Here is a 20,986-nt window from a genome sequence, read left to right as displayed (position 1 = left end):
CTGAAGCTGTTCCTTGGGTTGCCACGTTTGTGGGACTCCCACCGCCAGCCAACCAGGCCTATCCCCCAGGTTTGCCCATCCACACAGGGGTGCTGCCAGCACCGTCATCCCTGAGGTTCCTGCGTTTGGAATCTGGATCATAAACGGATAGATGGGATTCTTCCTGTTTCTTAATAAAGCTGTTTACTTTACTGTCTTCTGTGTTTGTACACAGAAATAAACTTGGGCAGACAGAAAGACAATTGACTTTATAAGAGCAATTTGGTTAAGGAGTGTCTGAGAAAAAATATTGCCTTAGATATAAAGATGCTTATAGTTAGGTTTGTTTGTTTTTTTTTTTTTTTTGCACACCCAACATCACCAAATAATTTATTTGGAATCAGAATTAAAAGAACATTTGACAGCTGAGAAATGTATGTTTATTCTGATACAGTTGTACAACTAATCTAGGACAAATTACCAAATAAATTTTACATTCTTTCTTCAGGACTGGGGTTTTTCGATGACTTCAAATTTAGGATCTTCAAATTTGAAGTCCGGGAACATATTCTTGTCTGCTTTACCATACATTTGCTGAAGCTTAAAAAGCTCCCTCTCTAGGTCTTGCTGGTACTCTGGGCCAGTAGCAACAGGTCCTCCAGATGCCTGTCGCTTAGTTCTGTACTCTCTAGTCTTGTCCACGAAGAGTTTCTGTACAGGATCAAGTTCCTTATTAAATGCCACTGCTGTAACACCAATGTTCCTCCTCAAATGAACTGAGACTGCAGACCGAATGAGAGAGGAGAACCTGAAGAGCCTCTGAAGAATCATGGTGATTTTGTTACTTGCACTCAGTCCTGAGCTGCCAGAGCCTCTGCGGCCACCACTGTTCTCGGCTTATAGTTAGTTTTACATGAAAAAAAATCTGTCATACTGATTAGGATTTATTTATTTTAAAGATTTTTATTTATTTATTAGAGAGGGAGAGGCAGATGGAGAGAAGCAGACTCCCCACTGAGCAGGGAGCCTGACGCGGGACTCCATCCCAGGACCCTGAGATCATGACCTGAGCTGAAGGTAGATGCTTAACTGACTGAGCCACCCAGGTGCCCCTGATTTGGATTTAGAAATAATTTGGGGGGAGTTCATCCTGGGTAGCAGTCCAGGCACACCAAAACTCCAGACATTTCATTCATCTTTCTTTAAAAAAAAACTACATCTGGGGGTGCCTGGGTGGCTCAGTTGGTTAAGCATCTGATAACACCTCAGGTCATGATCCCGGGTTCTGGGATGGAGTCCTGCATCAGGCTCCTTGCTCCGCAGGGAGTCTGCTTCTCCATCTGCCCCTCCCCCTGCTTGTGCGCTCTCTCTCAAATAAGTAAGTAAAATCTTTTTAAAAAACCTCTATATCTAGATTTTTTTCTAAAACCTTTCTCCCCCCTTTGGTCCCTCCTTTTCCCTCTGCTCCTATGAATGTTTAGACAAGGCCTCAGTTGTTTAGACCAATATTTACATCCCCCGAGCCCACGACCTGGGCATAACAGTCCTGTCGTTTTGAAGGGTGGCCCACAGTCAGAGGAGGTGGCAGGTGGCCGGCTGGGGGGTGGACAAGGTCCATTCATTCATTATCCATTTTGTTTTTCTTCCCCAACAACTAACCCAGCTTGTCTTTAGCCCGTCCGCTTCCTATGAGATGTCCCCCTCTTATTTCAGCTGTAACACTTGGCATGTGCATTGTCGTCTGAACACCACTCAGGGAGCCCTATAGATACTAAAGCAGAGCTTCATCTTACCTTGAGCGGGACGAGGACAGTGGTGCCCGCACAGTTGAGGGCAGGCACGGAGCAGCGGGAGTGTACTTGACCCTCCACATTCTTGCACTCGGTTCTCTGCACCAACCCCGGCGGAGGCTGACTGCACACCTTGCCGCCGGGCACGCCCAACTCAGCACTGCACACCCTCCGCGTGTTTTCCTCGATCGTGTTCCCAGATGTCAGAGCCTTTGTTTCTCCTCTCGTCCTTTCCCCCTAAATTTGCTCTGGTAACTCTTTCTGGAATTTTTTTTTTTTTTTTAATTTTTATTTATTTATTTGACAGAGAGAGAGACAGCGAGAGCAGGAACACAAGCAGGGGGAGTGGGAGAGGGAGAAGCAGGCTCCCCGCTGAGCAGGGAGCCCGATGCGGGACTCGATCCCAGGACCCTGGGATCATGACCTGAGCCGAAGGCAGACGCTTAACGACTGAGCCACCCAGGCGCCCTCTTTCTGGAATTTCTAAGAAGGCTTTCCACCCTGCTGGGCAGTGCACGTGCGCGCATGCGTGTGCTCACTCTGCAGGAGCCCGGGAGGAAGCCCGCAAGCTGGTAATGCGGTAGACAGCTGGTCTCAGGTTTCAGACATTGTTAGGCTCGAACCTTTATTGGAGGCCAAGGCAGCTCATAAAGCGGGCGGTGCCATTCCAAGGGCACTGAGCGGGGAAGGATAGCGGACTGTCTGGGCGGCCTGCGAGCGCAGGAAGGGGAAGCCCATGGCAAGTCCGCTAAGGATGGCTTGAGGAGCATTTTTGCAGCCAGGGTGGCAAGTGTAATACAAAGGTGTGGTTTTCCTAGGCCTCATCAGGCTCCCTGCTTCCTGTGTGAGGCAGCAACCCCGGGGAAGGAAGTTGCTGGCTGTGGGCTTTTTCTTGGTGGTAGTTTGTGCTAATTTACTTTTTTTTATGGAGTACTCCTTGTTATTAGTGATTCTCCATAATGGCTCTTTATGGTGGTCAGGAGGAGATAACAGAATGATGGAGAGGTGTGGGGGTCTGCCGGGGGTCACCTGGAAAACCTCTGGCTCCCGAGGTTCCATCAGGCTCTAGTAGGATTTATTGTTTTGCCCATAGTAGATCTCCTGGACTCTGAGCCCTGGAGTGTGGTCATGGTATTATGAATTTTACATTTTGCTGGGATCTGTGCACCCACCAGACAGTAATTTTTTTTTTTTTTTGAACATGTGAATTCTCCAGGGATTTCTGGCCTTTGGGGAAAAGAAAATCTCCCCCTTTCCACTTCTGTATGATAGAAACATCCTGAGATGAGGGAAGAGGCTGCTGGAGGAGGGGATGCTGGTGGGAGGATATGGTGAGGAGGGGCGTGATGCCTGCCCCCTGACCTGGCCTCCTGTTCTAGAAGAGTGAAATCCACAGGGATGAAATGTGAGCGTGGCTCCTTCACCGGGGTGGGTTCCGGTCTAGGTATTTCTGGATCAGCTAGTTTGGAGGCCCTTGAATTTCTTGTTAGTTGCTGTGACCTTGTTTTTGCTCCATTTCATGTGGTGGTATTCATTTCTGGTCTGGAGAATAACGGAATGTGGGAGTGCTCACCGGATGCTCAGAATGGTCCCAGGTATTCCAGGGAGGAAGCCTGGTTTCACTGGTCGGAACTAAGCCAAGAGGGCAAGCTCAAGGCCACACGCCCGGACACGGGCCCCTCAGATTTAATTTCTGCCTTCATCTGAGAGTCGATCTGCACGGCTGATACGGCACTGCCTCTGCTGTCTGGTGAGATGGTGACGCACGCTCACATCCAGGCTGGAGGCGGGTCAGCGGTAATGAAGGAACCCCGCTCCCTCCAAGGCTTGGAGCTGCCACGCAGTGAGAGGGGAAATTCACTAGGCTGGTTTCAAGTCCTCTGGGGCAGAGTAACAAGGCAGTGGGCTGGTGTTTTCCCCAAGACATGAATGGGGTCGCGCTCGTTCTGAAAAGAAACACAGCAGTGTTCACTGCTCTCTGTAGAGCACACATCAGTGTCTTTTTAAAAGGATCACGAACTTTCCAAGCCCTCTTTATAATCCTTACACAGGGCAAAATTCAATATAATATGTCGATTTAAATGAACACCATGAATTTTTAATGTTATCTGTCACCTCTACTCCTGGACACCTCAGAATATCCTTTTGAATCATTAGCATTTCATAATCCTAGAACTATAGCAGAGAAGGAGCCTTAGAGGTTATGCAGTCTTGGGTTACTTTTGCTATTTTTTTTTTTAAAGATTTATTTATTTTTTAAAGAGAGGGAGAGAGAGTCACAAGCTGACTCCCTCCTGAGTACAGAACCCGACATGGGGCTCCATCCCACAGCCCTGAGATCAGGATCGACAACACAGAGATCAGGACCTGAGCTGAAACCACAAGTCGGATGCTCAACTGCACCACGCAGGTGCCCCTGGGTTACTTTTGCTCTTAAGAGCATGGTTCCTGCAGCCAGACCCCTGGGGTGTGAATCTTGGCTCTGTCATTTGTAGCTCTGTGGACTTAGAGGGACTTGCTGCTTTCTGCCTCTGTTTCCTTACTTGGATAATAGCATTAACAGGAATAATTGCTTCATGAGTGTGTTTTGTCTGACACATAGTAGGCGTTCACTAAATATTAGCATCCAAACTGCCATTTTATAGAAGAGAAAAGTAAAACTGGCATCTCTAGATGGTGACCTCCTGACCCCCGGATTCATTCCACACAATTAACATCCAGTGTATTTATTTTCTACTTCTCTCATGCTCCATGTCTGTCCATCTCTCGGTCTGGCCAACATTTCTTTGGCTGTTACTGTATGGTGTGTGGTGGCTGGACTTGGCACCGGACAGAAAGGTGGTTAGGACACAGCCCTGCCCTTGAGCCTCCCAGCCTGGGGGGTGGGCGGGTGCTGAGCTCCAGGCCACCGTGCTGTGGCCCTTTCACAGCGTCCCCGCAAGGGATGGCACGGCCAGCTATGGAGTGGGCTGAGATGGTTTCCAGAAGGGGTGACGGCCGCACTGAGGCTAATCAGTGAGGAGGAGCTGGTGGGCGAAGGCTGAAGAAGGCGAGGTATTCCAGGCATCTCACAAACAGAGAGGGGCTGCAGGAGCCCTGAGGATCACAGTATTGCCAGACGTAAAGTGTCCAAAGAGGGGAGCCCCTATACCGCCTTCACAAGAAGTTAAATGACAACGTGAGTTTTATATGCCCGGCTTAACAACCGATGATAGCACGTCAGACAGCAAGATAGCAGTGCTACACCACACTCACAGCTGCATTATTTAGCAGCCCCGAGGTGAGAGCAACCCAAGGGAAGAGTCAGACACCTATTATAAAACGGCAGCGGGTGAGTGGACAGACAAAATGTGGCATATATACAATGGAAGGAAATATATAAAATACATATATATTAATATATATAATATTTCCTTAATATACAAAAAGGAAGGAAATTCGGACACCTGCTACCACGTGGATGAACCTCCAGGACATTATTCTGAGTGAAATAAGCCAGTCACCAAAGGGACAAATCCTGTGTGGTTCCACTTACAGGTGATGCTTAGAGTTTTCAAACTCATAGAGACAGAATGGTGTGGAGTGATGGTTCGTGGGGGAATGGGAGGGCTGGGGGGAGGGGGATGGAGACTTGACGCTTAATGATAAGGAGCTTCAGTTTGGGAAAATGAAACAAGTTCTGGAGATGGATGGTGGTGGTGATTGCACGAACATGGGATGTACTTAATGCCACTGAACTATGCATTTAAAATTTTATGTTATGTAGACTCCCCCCCCATGCCACCCACAGCAGTGTAAACTGTGTCACAGAATAGTGATCTAAGGGAAGAGACGTCCCCGTGGATTGCCTGGGCAGGGACACTTTCCTCCAGTGGCTCGTGAAGGGTGATCATGACAACATTTGTTGGTCTGACCACCACCTGCTTCCAAGCACGTTATGTGCAATCACATTCAGTCCTATGATTGGGTATGGTTACTGTCCCCATTGCACAGATGAGGAAACTCAGCAAGGTTAGGGACCCAGGCCCGTGTCCTGCAGTGGATGTGGGGCGGGGATAGGATGGGGACCTCCCTGTGAGCCTCCCTACAGTCCCGTGGGAGGGACGGGGCCAGGTGAGGGCCTGTGGAGGGATGCGGGAATTGGCCCCTCACTGCCACTTACCTTCTGAGAAGCAGCCTTTTTATTTGTGCCTGTAAGAGTTTGAAGGTTTTACACGGGCTGTCATCCTCACTGAATAAACCCATGAGGCTGGCCAGTTCATCTTTTTGAGGGCAGCACGTTAGTGGTCACCTGCATAATAGTTATTAATATAGTACTATGATTATATTGCACATTTTGCAGTAAACTAAAAAAAAAAATGACTTATTAGCTCTTGGGTTCTTGACAGCGATATGTTCAGTGGCAGCAACTCTCTTCTGAATTTGCCAACACATTTTATTGTGGGCATTGCGTTTTTGGAGTTGGACCAAACGGACGCCTTTAAAGGTTCGATAGGTGGATACAACCTTATATTTAAATAGCTGCTTTTTTGAGGTTACTGTACTGGGCCTTTGCCACTTGGTTTCCCGACTCTGTAACATTCCTTACAGGGATGTGATGGCTGGATATAGGGGTGGGGGTGGGGGTCTGTCTTAACCTCATTTGACAAACTGGAGAAAGAAAGGAGAGAGAGGCCAAGAGATCTTTCTTCGCTCCTGTTCAGCAAGTGTTCGGACACATCTGCCCCATGCCAGGCACTGTCCGGGCCTTGATCACCGTCACCAGTGAGCTCACTCAGAGCCTCACACCCCTACCTGCTCTCTTCTGGAGCGCTGCCGTTCTGAGTTGGTGGGATTTCAGGGCTTCACGAGATACTTGCCGTTTTATAATAGGTGTCTGACTCTTCCCAGGTTGCGGGAAGGGAATTTGGCCATAGCGTCCCTTCCCCCATAGCATCGACATCAGACTCTAAAACCCCCAGGCTTTTCTCGCAAAGGTTCTCCTTCAAACCATTCTCGTGGGTTCTGGCTAATATGGAGTTTCTTCTGGCGGCTCGTGCGTTGCTCACTCCTTACTGCCTTTCCTGCTTGAGACGTCCCGCAGGGTGAAAGGCTGGAACAGTGGCTTTTGTCTGAGGCAAAGCCATCCACGGCACAGTAACTGCTTTCAGATGCTGCCGAGGTGGCCCAGACTCAGGATGGTGACCCGGAGGTGAAAGGCTGCAGATCCCATTACAGCCTGGAGCCAATCCACCTCCAGGCTCCGGGGCGTTTGGGCCGAGAAAGGAGGAAGGATAGGGTGACATAGGCGCTAGACAGCAGCGAGAAGTAGGCATGGGAAAGTCTAAGAGTGGGGCTTTAGTCTCTAGGGACATTTTTGTCAAAGGCATTGCCTATGTTAATACAAAAATATCAACGATGCAGTCCTACAATCTTGGAACATAGGGTGCGTGTCTAGAAGCTACGTGTGTATTATCTGTGAACATATACGGTAGATGGACATGAATTACAACGCACTAGGTTCAGACGCAGGTTTTTTTTTTTTTCTTTCGACAATCTCGAGAAAGGGTGAAATCTTAGTTACGTTGTTTAGCATCCCCAAAAAGGAGCGCAGGTCCGAAACCATCTTAGAAGACTGAAACTCTCTTCCTTGCCGGGTCTCGGGTCCAGTTGAGCCTCCTCCCCTGGGCGTGGCTGGTGGGTCACCCGTGCTGCGGGCATGACTGTGGCGGGGGGCTCAGCGAGGTGGTGACTTGAACACATAGCCCCAGAACAGGGAGCTGCAGGGGGTAATGAAGTAGGAAGCAGGGTAGCCTTCCGACCGTGAGGGTCTCCATGGCTCACCCTAGAAATACCAGCCCGCGGCCGGTTTCCATTGGCTGAGATCCTTTGAAATTCTGTCAAGTAGAGATTTGGGAAAAAAACAAAAAACAACAGGCACAAAAAATTAGAAGATATAATTTTGTGGCAAGATGTAGAGAGTCACTGAGTCCAGCTATGATCTGAAAAGAACAAAGAGGCCATAATCTGAGTTCTGAGATCTCTTTTATTGTATTCCTGTTTCCTCAAAAGCCTCTTTTTGTTTGTCCTCTTTCTAATTGTTTTCTCTTCCCGGCTAGACTTCAAAGGGTAGAGCCGCAAGCATGGAAATGTTGCTTTTATTGAAAGTGGTGAAATTGTACCTCCATTTTTATTCCCTGTGAGACAGTGGGGTTACTTTTCCAAAAAGGTTTGTTTGGGAAGAAATAGATCTATGGTCTACGGAGACCGTACCAGAATTTACTAGGAAGTAGGAAGTATTCTGTGGAAGGGGGCCAGAGACGTTCAAAAAAGACGCATCCTTGAGGTCTAGGCTGGGATTTTGTTTCTTTTCCTCCTGGCATCCCCTCTGGTGTCTGGGATTTTCTCCTATCCCAGATTTCCCTGTGTGTTTGCTATAGCTGGGCCTGCCCTCAGGAGCCAAAAGACTCTGGGCCTGCTGGTCATCTGTACCCACCCCTGTTAACCCCTAGATTAAAGCTGCCCGCCCTTGGGAGGGAGGCTGGCAGCCGAGGGCATAGAAGGAGCCGGAGGCCCTGACAGGTGTTATGTAATGAGCCACATCAGCTACGCTCCCCAAGACGCTGGGGAGGCTTGGGAATCTCGTTCACGCCTTTCATGCTCAATATAAGGCTTCGGGGACACCCGGTGGGTCACTCCTGCTTTTAACTGTGCCTTCAGCTGCCGTGGGGGGCTACGGCTGACAGGTTGGGCCCACAGGTGATGGTGCCGCTGAATTTCAGATGATCCTTCTTTCTTTTTTTTTTTTAAAGATTTATTTATTTATTTGAGAGAGACAGACAGACAGCATGAGGTGGGGGGGGGGCGGCAGAGAGAGAGGGAGAAGGAGACTCCCCGCTGAGCAAGGAGTTTGATGTGGGGCTTGATCCCAGGATCCCGAGATCATGACCTGAGCTGAAGGCAGATGCTTAACCCACTGAGCCACCCAGGCGCCGCTGAATTTCAGACGATGCGTTCTGTGACTTTTGTAGGAGATGTGTACTTCTGAGCAGAACCCGGTATGAAGCATTTAGTACTCTGGTACTTTGGTGAAGAGGCAGTTTGCAGGGAGCTGTGCCGTGGTCCCTGCAGGCCATTTGCTGTAACTTCTGCAAAGACAGACAACCCTGCCTTCATGGATCCCTAGTTCCCTCTGAGCAAACACTATCTTTTAACAAAGGAGTGTGCTAAGTAACCCTCCTTGCAGCTTTTCCTGGGTCGGGGGTCATGAGGAGCGTGGGCTAGTGTGGGTGCCCTTGAGCTTGACGCAGCAGCTCATCAGGGCGGCCAGGGGAGCCGACGTGGACACAGTGGTGGCTGGCACCCGGGCGTCTGGGCGAGCCGGCCTCCAGGGAGCCGCTCGCTGGGGCGGGGCGGGGCGGGGGGGGCGCTGGGATTCATTGCCTTTTGGTTTTGATTTTACTTGTCTTCTGGTGATGGATAACGGTGGTGGAAGTTTGGGCCTGTTTCTGATTGGTGAAATGACCCTTCACCTGAGACTAAGTGCAAAACGCTCTTCTGAGCCTCCTGAACCCAGGTTTTTCCGATGGTGAGTTTAATGGGCTCCGGGCCTGTGTTTTGGCTGAGAAAATGAAAGACGTGGTGTGTGGGGGATTGCAGCTTTTTGTTTAGAGAGAAGGAGGAGGGGTCACACTGAGCTGGTATAGGCTCGGCTTGGCTTCCCCTCAGGAAGGGAAAGCTGCAGGTGGAGGGCTGGCTGGGGGTACAGGCGGGGAGTGTCTGTGGCTGCCAGATGAGGGCACCATGCATCTGGGCAGAGACCGCCTTGTCCCTTAGGAGAGGACCGTGCCGAGCTCAAATCCCACCCCACCTGTTCTGTTACAGGAGACAGCCTGGACACCACGATGATTTCTATGCCTGGAGCTGCTTCTTCAAGAGATTCTAGAACATTCAGGAAATATTTAGAACATCTAACATGTGCCGGGCATTGTATTAGGAGCTTGGAACTTTCAAGTACAACCAAATAACTGAGTTTGACCTTGGAGCTGCTACCCTGGGTTTGGGGTTGTGTTTTATTTATTTATTTATTTATTTATTTATTTATTTATTTATTTATTTATTTATTTTTAAGGATCTTTATTTGAGAGAGAGAAAAAGAGAGAGAGAGAGAATCTGAAGCAGACTCCACGCTGAGTGTAGAGCCCAAGGTGGGGCTCGATCTCACAACCGCGAGATCATGACCTGAGCAGAAAACAAGAGTCGGATGCTCCACCAGCTGAACTACCCAGGCGCCCCTGGGGCTGCGTTTTAAAATAAGAGAAGTGCTGCTCAAATGCTTTTTTCTTAGTCTTTTCGGTGATCAGATTCTTAGTCAGCTGTGTCTTGGTGGTCTTTATTCTAAGCGTTTTCTTTTTTAACTGCGGTAAAACACACCAAGTTTGCCATCTTAAGGGCACAGTAAAGCCTGAAGCACGTCCACGCCGTGCAGCCGTTCCCACCGTCCACCTGCAGGTCTTCCTCCTCTTCTCACACTGAAACTCTGAACCTGTTGAACAGCTCTCCATTCTGCCCTCCCTGCTTTAAGTTATTTTGAAATAAAACAGTGCTGGAAACACTCCAGAGAATGCTCTTGGGAGAAAGACCTAGATGATTCATTAAATCACTCATTCACTCCTCGAACATTCCCTCTCGGCAGCATCCCGCATGTGCCACTCTCTGTGTTACATGTTCCAGCTTCCAAACCACATGAAACCCGGACTTTGGTCTCAAGAGGTTGATCAACTCGTAGAGGAGACAAGGATGTACACAAATGGGTCCTTAAATGGGTTACAGAGGCTGCAGGGCAAGCGTGGAGGTGCCCGGTACCCCAGATCCTTCCCAGTTCTCAGTGTGGGAGGGACTCCTGTCTCTCTGTCCTCGGTTGGAACGTCCAACTTTAGGTGCTGGGGGCCATAGTCCAGTGGCTAGGAGAGGGTACTGGTGTCACTTTTAAAAATGCACACACCTGCAGTGCAGTCCTGAGCCCAGGTTAGCCTTTCTGGCCGAGGATGCTGGGCGGGTTTGTGGCAGTGGTAAGTTGGGGGGGTGTGGAAAGAACCAAACCCCAGCCATGGGAACATACTGCCCAGAGCGGCATCTGGGTCCCTCTGGAATCGAGAGCAGACTCTTGTCCTCGGCTGGGGGTAGGTGGGTGGGGGTCTGCCCCCACGCCCCAGCCCAGCCAGTCGGAGTCGGAGACCTGTGCCCTGCCGGTTACTTAGCCGGCTCTCATCGGGCCTTCTGCACTGTACTTTCTTCTCTCTGTCTCCCTCACACACAAACTCAATCCCTCCTCTCCCTTGAAATCACTTTCGTGCTGTTTAACCTCTCTACCCTGGTCCCCCTTCCTCTGCTGCTGCTTTTATGGTGGTTTCCGCTGATGGATCACCTGGACGAGATGCCACCAGCTTTGTGAGCAGCAATTAGTGCTCCCCCCGAGAAGGGGCTCGGTTGCCTGGTGGCCTTGGCTCGCAGGACGGATCGGGCCTGACTCTCTTCACATGAAAGTAGGTTATCGATGAGCTCAGGTGCCAAAGCTTACTGCACGGGCTCTTGCCAACCCCTCCTGATCTCATCGTGGTGTACATTTTCAAGATCATATCACATTAGCTCAGGAGAATTCAGGAGAGAAAAATGTACTAGTAAAGCAAAAAAAAAAAAAAAAAAAGGAGAGAAGAAAATGATGATTTCTTTCATTATATTATAACCCAGATGAAAATGAAACTGACTCCACCGGGCTGTGTTCTGTGAGAACCCGCAGAATGTATGTGTGGAGGTGGGTGGGTTATAAGGCATGGAGACACCTAGCCTCAGGTTAAAAGGACTTTGTGTTTTGGTTTCTTCTTTGGATTCCTTGTAGGATTGGTTTTCTTGAGAAATCATGATTTTAGGGAAAAGATGAGACAGGGTGTGTAGCTGGCAAGATCCTTCCAGTGCCGGCTTTGTGAGACACGGAGGCGGTGCTGGCCACCGAGGGCGGGCTGGTGCTACTTTTGGAGACCAGGTTGTTTGTTGTTGGCCAGACTGTTGCACACGCAGGAATGTGGGATCATTCTTTTCTGTTTTTCAGTAGCTTTACTGAAATACAATTTACATGCCATACAATGTACCCGTTTTGAATGTGCAGTCTGGTGGGTTTTAGTATACTCCCAGAATTTTGCAACCATTGTCTCCAGTAATATTAGAACATCTCTGTCCCTCCCCAAAGAAATGTGATGCCCATTATCAATCAGTCCCCATGCGCCCATCCCCTCAGCCCCAGGAAACCACGGCTCTACTTTCTCTCTCTATGGATTTACCCATCCTGGACATTTCTTATGCATGGGAATCACGCACTACATGGTATTTGGTGACTGACTTTTTCACTCAGCACCATGTGGTCAGGGCTCACCACATCGTAGCATGGAGCGGAATGGCATTCCGTTGTGCGGATATACACACTGTGTACGTGTTCACCAGTGGATGGCTATGTGGGTTATTTCCAGTTTTTCGCTATTATGAAAAATGCTGTTGCGAACATTTGGGCATCAGTCTCTATGAGGACATATATTTTCCGTTCTCATGGGCTGATACTTGGGAGTGGAATTGCTATTGAATGTGGTAACTCTGTGTTTAATGTCTTGAGAAACTTTCAAGCTGTTTTTCAGTGTGGCTGCACCATTTATGCTCCCGTCAGCAACAGATCAGATATCCGTCCTCCGTTGTCTGTCTTTTTGATTCTAGTGGGTGTGATGTGGTGTCACACTGTGGTTTTGATCTGCATTTCACTAATGACTAGTAAGGTCCAGCATCTTTTCATGTGCTTATTCACCATTCTTAGGTTTTCTTTGGAGAAACGTCTAATCAAATCTTTTGTTCATTTTTTAGTTGGGGCTTTTTGTTGTTGTCACTGAGTTGTGAGAGTCCTTTATATATTCTGGGTAGAGGTTCCTTATCAGATATATGATTGGCTGGTGTTTTCTCCCAGTCTGTGACTTATCTTTTCATTTTCTTGATGATGTCATTTGAAGCACAGATGTTTTATTTTTGATGAAGTCCAACTTACCACTTTTTCTTTTGTTGCTGTGCTTTTGGTGTCTTATCTGAGAATTCACTGCCCAACTTGAGGTCATGAAAATTCATTCTTGTATGTTCTTTTAAGAGTTTTATAGTTTTAACTTCAACTTAGGTCTATGGTCCACTTCTTAATTAAGATCTTTCACTTTTCCTACAGTAAAAAATTTTCCTGGACTCATTCAGGTTTCAGTAAGATAGATGTGAATTTTCTTTCATGCCCTTTATTTTTTAACACAACATACCTAGTGGCCGTCTCATGCTGGGTAAGCATCAAGACTGCGGAGATGGCCGTGAGAGTTGGCACGTGGACAGGCGGGGGATAGATAGCCCTGCCAGAATCTTGCACGTGTCTTTGGACGAATGATGGGGAGAATGGTCACACGGGCAACTTGCAGGGAGGAGATGGACTCCAGGACCTTGGCACTAAGCAAAGGAAAGCTTGACCTCTTGACCAGCATCACAGGTGACAAAGCAAATGAGCCATCAGAGAGAGACCTTGTGGGATGGCGCAATTGAGTTGTGGCTCCAGGGCAGTCTGCCAGGCAAGCTGTTGGAAGGGCAGGCAGTGATCAAGATTTTTGCTGGGGTGCTGTCCTGTAGTTACTTGATAAAGCTCTCTCTCCATTGTTGCTTTCAGTGTTTTGAGGTTTTTTTTGCTTTTGTTTTTTTGTTTGTTTGACGTCCTGCCCCTCACCCTCCTGCAAAAGGTGCAGGAGCTTTCTTAAGCACACCTTTGGTTTCCCTCTCAAGTCCCCCAAGGATCAGCTATAACTTTTGGGGAAGGGAGGGGGGGAGGTGAGATGCTAGGCTTATTTTTACCAAAAACCAAGACCAGTGGCACAGGATGGAAGTCACGAGATGCAATGACCTCATAGGATGTTCCCTCCTGAGGCATGAATCATAAAAGCAAGTTGAGTGGTAGCCTCTCGAGATGAACTTTAATACTTTGTAACTTGAGTTCCAGGCCAGGTCTCAAAACAGTTTGGGCACATTGCCAGACAGAGCTCAGCCCTCTGGCAAACTGAGTGATAGTGGAGAGCGCGGGTTGGTCTTAGGTGCTGATCTCGGTTGTTTGTACACATGCCTGCAGACCATCATCTGTACACACAAGTACGCATTGTGTGCACATTCTCTCCAGGGAAGCTCTGCTTCGTGTTTAATGTTCTTCCATCCACCACTTGAGTTTAAAATCTTGAGGGAAGTACTGAAAATCAAGTGGGGTCATCTCTCCTGCATGAAAATAAGAAGAGAGCCAGTATTTAAAATTCTGCGTTTGTGTAACAAGTCAAATGTGGAGTACCAGTTCTCATCACAAAATGATACATGTCCATGGTTTACCTTTGGAGAGCAGGTTCCCCTTGGTGTAATTGAAATGAACTTTTCAGAATTCTCTTATTAAATATGGAAGCACACCTATACCTCCCCTCTCCCAGGGTACAGACCGAGGCTGTATAATATGTAGTAGATGATTTTTAGCAAATGTGGCTCTTTGGTTTCTTCCTCCGAAACCCCAGAGGATTGACATAGGTTTATTACTGCCACAGTAGATAGAGATGTATTGCTGAATGCGTCTCTTGTTTACACCGAGAAAGTCTTTCCAGGGCACTTACTTAAACATTTCTCTGGGTATTTATATCCCTGTACAACAGGAAACCATATGATTCTAGATTGGAATCCAAGACACTCAAACCCACAGTTAATTTTCAGAGCCAAATTTTTTGTATTGCTTCTCTGGGATTATGCTAATCATCCAATTCAGATTCACTTCAACGCACATTTTTGAGAGCCTGCTGTGTGCTAAGGCGGAGCTGGAGATACCTGATAAGATGTGGTTCAAGGATGATATAGCGAGGGGAGAGTCTGGACAGTATCCAGAGAGGCGTGTTGTGTTGGGACTAAGTGAATCTAAACATCCTTTCCTAGGTTGTCTCACTGCTCTGAAATCAGCTCTGTGCTCCATCAACGAACACTGTCGTCTGCCTTTTTTTTGTCTTTGCAGAGCCTGAGGGGTTGCCCTTTGCAGTCTTCGTCACAGGGGTGGGCCGTCATCTGGTAATTTAACGACCGACATCAGGAATTCCCCAAAATAGGAGTTTACTCATATTTTTAATGTTTATATTTTCTCAAATTGGGTCCCCCCTCCCCGCCCCCATGTGTGCTGGTTTTCTAAATAAGAGCAGCAACAAATCCCCCCATGACGAGGTGTAGGCAGAGGTGCATTGTGGAGATGCTGGGGGCATCCCCCGAGAGTTGTGTGAAACCTTCCCCAGCAAAGGATGGACTTGCTTCCTTACCTCAGGCCACACGTCATGCACCAGCACCTTCCTTGGAGTCTTCATTTCCCACATCATTTGGGTGCAACTAACCCAGCAAAGCAGCCTTAGTAAGTTATGCCCTGGGATAAAGCAACCTCACTGTGCCAGTGAGGAAAAGGGAATTTCAATAACTGTGTAGAGAGGAATGCTGTTGTTTGTAGAGAGGAACCCTGCAGGGCAGTGGGAGGTCCCAAGGTCAGGAGTCAGAACTCCTACGGGCTCTCATCCCACTTTGTGCTCTGAGAGCCATGTAGTGAGGAACTTACCTCCAATTTGGTCTTCCATAGAGTGGGAGTCTTCATACCTGTCCTGCTTACCTTTTAGACAAGAATCAAATGCAATAATTGAAATGTCTATGAAATTAAAGTGACATCATTGTCATCATCACCACCAGGGGAGGTGTGATAATATTGGACAAAAGGTCCAGTAGTTTTTTTACAATTTAATTGTCCAAAATAAAAGATAATAAGAACTTTGGATAACTGGTGGGGTTTTTTTTTGTTTGTTTATTTGTTTGTTTGTTTTAAGAGAGAGAGTGGGGGGGGCAGAGGGAGAGAGAGAATCTTAAGCAGACTCCACGCCCAGTGTGGAGCCTGATATGGGGCTTGATCTCATGACCCTGAGATCATGACCTGAGCCGAAATCAGGAGTTGGTCGCTCAGCTGACTTAGCCACCCAGGCCACCCGGATAACTGGTGGTTTGGCTAATGAAGTGGAGTGTTTCTTTGGTCACTTGCTTTGGACTAGCCCAAGAGACAGTAAAAGGGATGATTCGGGTTCTTGTTTTGACCAGATGCTCAGTGCCTCCTCTTGTGCTTTAGGGGAATGTGGATTGGAAGGCTCTTGGCATTTCAGTTTTGTGACAGAATGAGTAGTCATGGTGGGGGGGGTGATGAGATGGTACCTTAGTTTTCATGGCTTACAAGCTAATGTTACACAGTTGGTTATTAGAGCATTTATTAGTCATGTGGTAGGGTCAGTTGGTTAAGGGCCTTGAAGGACCAACAAAGGATTTAGGATTAATTCATGTTCTTGGGCTCAAGACTGAGCTGACGATAATTTGTGGTTGAGGATCACCTTTCTGATCTTGGAGAAATTCAGGTTTGAATGTGTGAGAATCTGATTGAAGATTGAGACAGGAAACAAGGTGCAGATTTAAGACCCTGTAGGATGTAGACATGGCTTGTGAGCTGCATGGGGGGGGGGCGATAGTGAGGCAGTTGTAGGAATAAGCAAAGCCCACCTCTCTCTCTCTCTGATAGCCTCCGTTTGCTCTAGGATTATGTTTTCATATTGTCATGTTTGGGTTGGATTTAATAGCTCAATTTAGGGAAGACATTTTAAACTTCCCTTTATGCTCTGCAAACTACTAACAAGGTAAGTTTTGAGAAACTAGTTCTCAAATAAATTCTGCTTGCACAGGGCGCCTGGGTGGCTCAGTTGGTTAAGCAACTGCCTTCGGCTCAGGTCATGATCCTGGAGTCCCTGGATCGAGTCCCGCATCGGGCTCCCTGCTCGGCAGGGAGCCTGCTTCTCCCTCTGACCCTCCCCCATCTCATGTGCTCTCTCTCTCTGTCTCAAATAAATAAATAAAATCTAAAAAAAAAAAAAAATTCTGCTTGCACAAACGTTTTAAACTTTAAAATTGTGAATCGTGTGCATTGCTGGTAGGAATGTCAAGTGGTGCAACTGATAATAGAAAATAGTATGGTGGTCCCTCAGAAATTAAACATAGAATTACTGTACAACCCAGCAATTCCTCTTCTGGGCATATACTGAAAAGAATTGGGAGCAGGGACTCAAACATATATTTGCACACCCATGATCAATAGCGGTTTCATTCACAGTAGCCAAAAAATGGAAGTACCCAGTCATCCACTGATGGATGAATGGATACACAAACAAACTATATATGTGACATTTTAACACACACACATAAAATTCAACCTTAAAAAAGAAAGACCATTCAGAAATGCTACAACGTGGATGAATCTTGAGGACATTTTGCAAAGTGAAATAAGCCAGTCATAAAAGGACAGATATTCTGTGATTCCACTTACATTATGAGTCCAGACTGGTCAGACTCAGAGACAGGATGCAGAATGGTGGTTGCCAGGGTCTGGGTGGAAGGAACTGGGGAGTTAGTGTTTAATGGTACAGAGTTTCAGTTTGGGAAGAAGAAAAAGTTCTGGAGATGGATGGGAGTGAGCACAACAATGTGAATTACCACTAAACTGTACACTTAAAAATGGCCAATATGGTAAATCTTACATACTCCACAGGAAAGAAATGGTGAACTGTTCTCTTGCATTGGTGATTTTTTTTCCTTGAAATCCTGGAAAATATAGATTCTAAAATTCTTCTCTTACATTTTCCAGTTCTGGAAAGTTAACTATGGTCATCCTTTTCTTTTTAATGTCATTTGCTCTTAAAAAAAAAAAAAATGCAATGATATTTCCTAGGCCAAACACACCCTGTTAACATGTTCATTAACATGCTGCAAAGTGTAATTTAAAGTTTATCTCACTCTGTTGTATTGTTATACCACAAAGAGGCAATGTGTACATCGGGTTTTATACTAGCAGTTGGACTGTCTTGAAATGTGTGTTTGGGGGTGCACTCAGGACTTTGTGGGCCTAAGGCTGTGGAAATGTATGGGTCCTTTCTTTTTGAAGGAGACCCTAAATTCAAGGTAAACCTCATCCCTCCTGTGTGATGCTCCAGAAGTTAGAACTTTGTGTCTTCTCTTTGTAGCCAGGAGGAGGATCATCCTCGCTGGAGTTGTGAGAATGTTAACGGAAGGTGAAAGTTGCTCAGAGAACAGCCCGTAGAAGGGCTCTGAGCCAGCTGCCCATGTCACCAGGACCCCCTTGTCCAGACCTTCCTCTGTCTGTACCAGCTGTTATCTGAACCAAGCTACTTGGTTGGTAACCTTTCCATCTGAGACTGTCTCCTGGGCCTTTTGCCCGGAATTACATGGCATGCGGTCTGGACTCTTGATCGGAGGATGTGGGGTGCGACCTCATAGCTGCCCACAGTGGAAACAGTCTCATTTCCCCAAGAGCAGCTTCTGCTGATTTTGAACACACCAGTTCCAAATTCCCATGCCAGTGTCCATTTTCCTTTTCCCTCCATAAGATTCCTGAAATGATTGTCTTACATTTCTCATCGATGTCACTCAAACTTCAGCACCTTTGTAAAGCGTTCTTTGATTTCAAGAAAGTGGCCGTTTTCCCTTAGTGTTACAATGCCTCAGTTGCCCTATAATAGATGCATACCAAATATGTGTAAATATCAACATTTGTTTATTTGTGATCCTAGCTTTTATTGTGATAAAGTATCACCGAGATTTGGAAGACAGTTGGAAAGAAGCTGCCTTCTAACATGGACACTAGTAAAATCAGCACCTATTAGGTGATGTCATCCATGTGTAGAAAACCTTTAAATGAATCCATTGAAGAAAGGATTGATCAGGGATGAGTTGGTATGGCTAGGATGTGCTTCCTGGAAGATAGGACTGGATCATTACTATGAAGAGACATTTATAATCAGCTCAATTGAATTGATGGTGTCACGGCCGACCAAGAAGAGAATTAAATGTTATTTGTCTGCGTGCCTTGGAAACCTCCAAGGGTGAGGGTATTTTACAATTGATTATATGCATAAAATAATCCCTGGAAGGAGGGCAGATATCCAGCTGCTGTGTACCAGAAAAGCCTGCCTGGCTGTTTATGACCCTTGCGTTTCCTGATTTATTGGGCACCTTTATTGATGGGTTGGGCATCTCTTCTAATTATAATTAGTCAGGGCCCAGGTCAGAATTTTCTGTCTCTACGAATTTGCCTCTTGTAGATACCTCATCTAAGTGGAATCACACAATATTTGTTCTTCTGCAAACACTGTTAATTAACTTGACAAAATAACGATGAACTTAATCACTGTAATAATTATTTCAAGATTCCATTAAATTGTGAGCGTTATTGTTGTCCTCAAGATGTAATTAAAATACTGTCTACTAAAATAAATTTTAAATAGGTAAGAGAATTAAATGTAAGAAAAAAATTAAAAATATAGAAAAATACAGGTGATTAATCAATGGATGGAGAAGATTCTAAGCTGGAAGGAATGAAAGGCTCCCCCATGTTCTATGTCAAATATGTCTCAATAAATAAAAGGGAGAAAGACAAAAAGAGATTGGAAGGTATCATAAGAGAATATAGGGACGGGTGTGATGCTACACATGCATTCTGTATCTCAGAAAACAGCTGAACATTGGGTAAATAAAACCAGTCTGTAGAGGATGTGAAAAATTAGAACACAGTGTTACCATACTTCATATGTAATTTCTTTGTACACGTTTTTAATGTAAACGGCAAGACCCCAGTAGATAAATGGATTAAATTTATGTACAGACTTCGCAAAAGGGGAAGCACAAGTGGCCAACAAATTCAAGGAAAATGGTTCAGCCCCGTTAGGAATCAAACACATGCAAATCACAACAATACCAAGATGCCAGTTTTGATTCGCTTTGCAAAGCTTTTTAAAAATGTGATATTCTTTCAGATGGCCGAGGGCACGTCGATAACACCTGTTTTGGAGAGCAGTTTGATGAGCCTTAAGGTTACTCTTTGCCGGGCGCCTGGGTGGCTCAGTCGTTAAGCGTCTGCCTTCGGCTCAGGTCATGATCCCAGGGTCCTGGGATCGAGTCCCACATCGGGCTCCCTGCTCAGCAGGAAGCCTGCTTCTCACTCTCCCACTCTCCCTGCTTGTGTTCCTGCTCTCGCTATCTCTCTCTCTGTCGAATAAATAAATAAAATCTTTAAAAAAAAAAAAAAAACTGGCTTCTATTTAAAAAAAAAAAGGTTACTCTTTGCCTTTGACCTAGTAGTTTCACTTCTGAGAATCTCGCCGAAGGGAATAATCATAACTACAAAGATCAATGCACAAAGGTATTTCCGAAAATATCATTTCTGATTATTAGAAACTTAAATGACACGTTCAGCATTATAGAAATGGTTAAATGAATTATGACCAATCTGATCAAACACTGTGTGGTCATTTAAATGAAATTTATGAAAAGTTTCCAAGGCACAGGGGAAGGCTCATGGTGTAATTGACGCTAAGCGAGTAGAAAGCAAGGATGTGGTGCTCCATGGACAGCATGCCCATGCTCTAGACAATTAGAAAGTTCTCAGGGAAAAAAAAGTGATTGACTTTTGGCTAAAATATTAATGGAGCAAGGTGAATGGCTGCTAATCTTGTGCGATAAGCTGTTTTTTGAATTTGTCACAAAGGGCACATATTATTTTAAAATATTTAAAAATTTGGTTCATTTTGCAAAAACTCCATTCTCATGTACCCATTTTTGGGAGTTACCTATTGGATGAACCTAGAGAAGTTACACAGTTTTCAAACTTTATATCCCGCTACATGATCATCTGTACGGCTGGCTTTTTAAAATAATACAATCTTGCAGAAGAGAGGGAAGAACTGTGTTTATTTCGGGTGCCTGCACAGCCCACAGTAACTCCTGCCTTCTGGGGGGGGAGGAGGCCAAAGAGAAGTCACCAGTTTGTGTACCATCTCCAATGTGCTTGACTTCTTGATGCCATTGTGCTCACTAGGCTCGCAGTCGGATATGATGTTGTCTGTTTCAATTGGCTTTGTAAGAAGAAAACGGGGACGCCTGGATGCCTCAGTGGGTTAAGCGTCTGCCTTCGGCTCAGGTCATGATCCCAGGATCCTGGGATGGAGCCCTGCACTGGGCTCCCTGCTCAGCAGGGAGTCTGCCTCTCCCTCTCCCTCTTCGCCTTCCCCCTCCCCTCCCCC

General features: G+C 46.5%; 2 protein-coding genes across 2 annotated transcripts in view; one reads left to right on the top strand and one right to left on the bottom strand.

The window, feature by feature from the left end:
• KIF26B (kinesin family member 26B) overlaps positions 1–20,986 on the top strand; it is a 444,962-nt gene that overhangs the window by 13,186 nt on the left and 410,790 nt on the right. The gene's annotated exons all lie outside the window — the stretch shown is intronic.
• LOC116622786 (ATP synthase-coupling factor 6, mitochondrial-like) lies at positions 322–870 on the bottom strand. Its single transcript, XM_032389462.1, has one exon. It carries the CDS (start codon positions 808–810, stop codon positions 484–486), a length of 327 nt encoding a protein of 108 aa, XP_032245353.1. The 5' UTR covers positions 811–870; the 3' UTR covers positions 322–483.

This window comes from Phoca vitulina, unplaced genomic scaffold, assembly GCF_004348235.1.
Source record: "Phoca vitulina isolate PV1807 unplaced genomic scaffold, GSC_HSeal_1.0 scaffold54, whole genome shotgun sequence".
NCBI lineage: Eukaryota > Metazoa > Chordata > Mammalia > Carnivora > Phocidae > Phoca > Phoca vitulina.
This window is presented reverse-complemented; position numbering and strand designations above follow the sequence as displayed.

Excerpts from the sequence above, each read along its gene's own strand:
- LOC116622786 (XM_032389462.1), bottom strand. The coding sequence starts at position 810 with ATGATTCTTCAGAGGCTCTTCAGGTTCTCCTCTCTCATTCGGTCTGCA.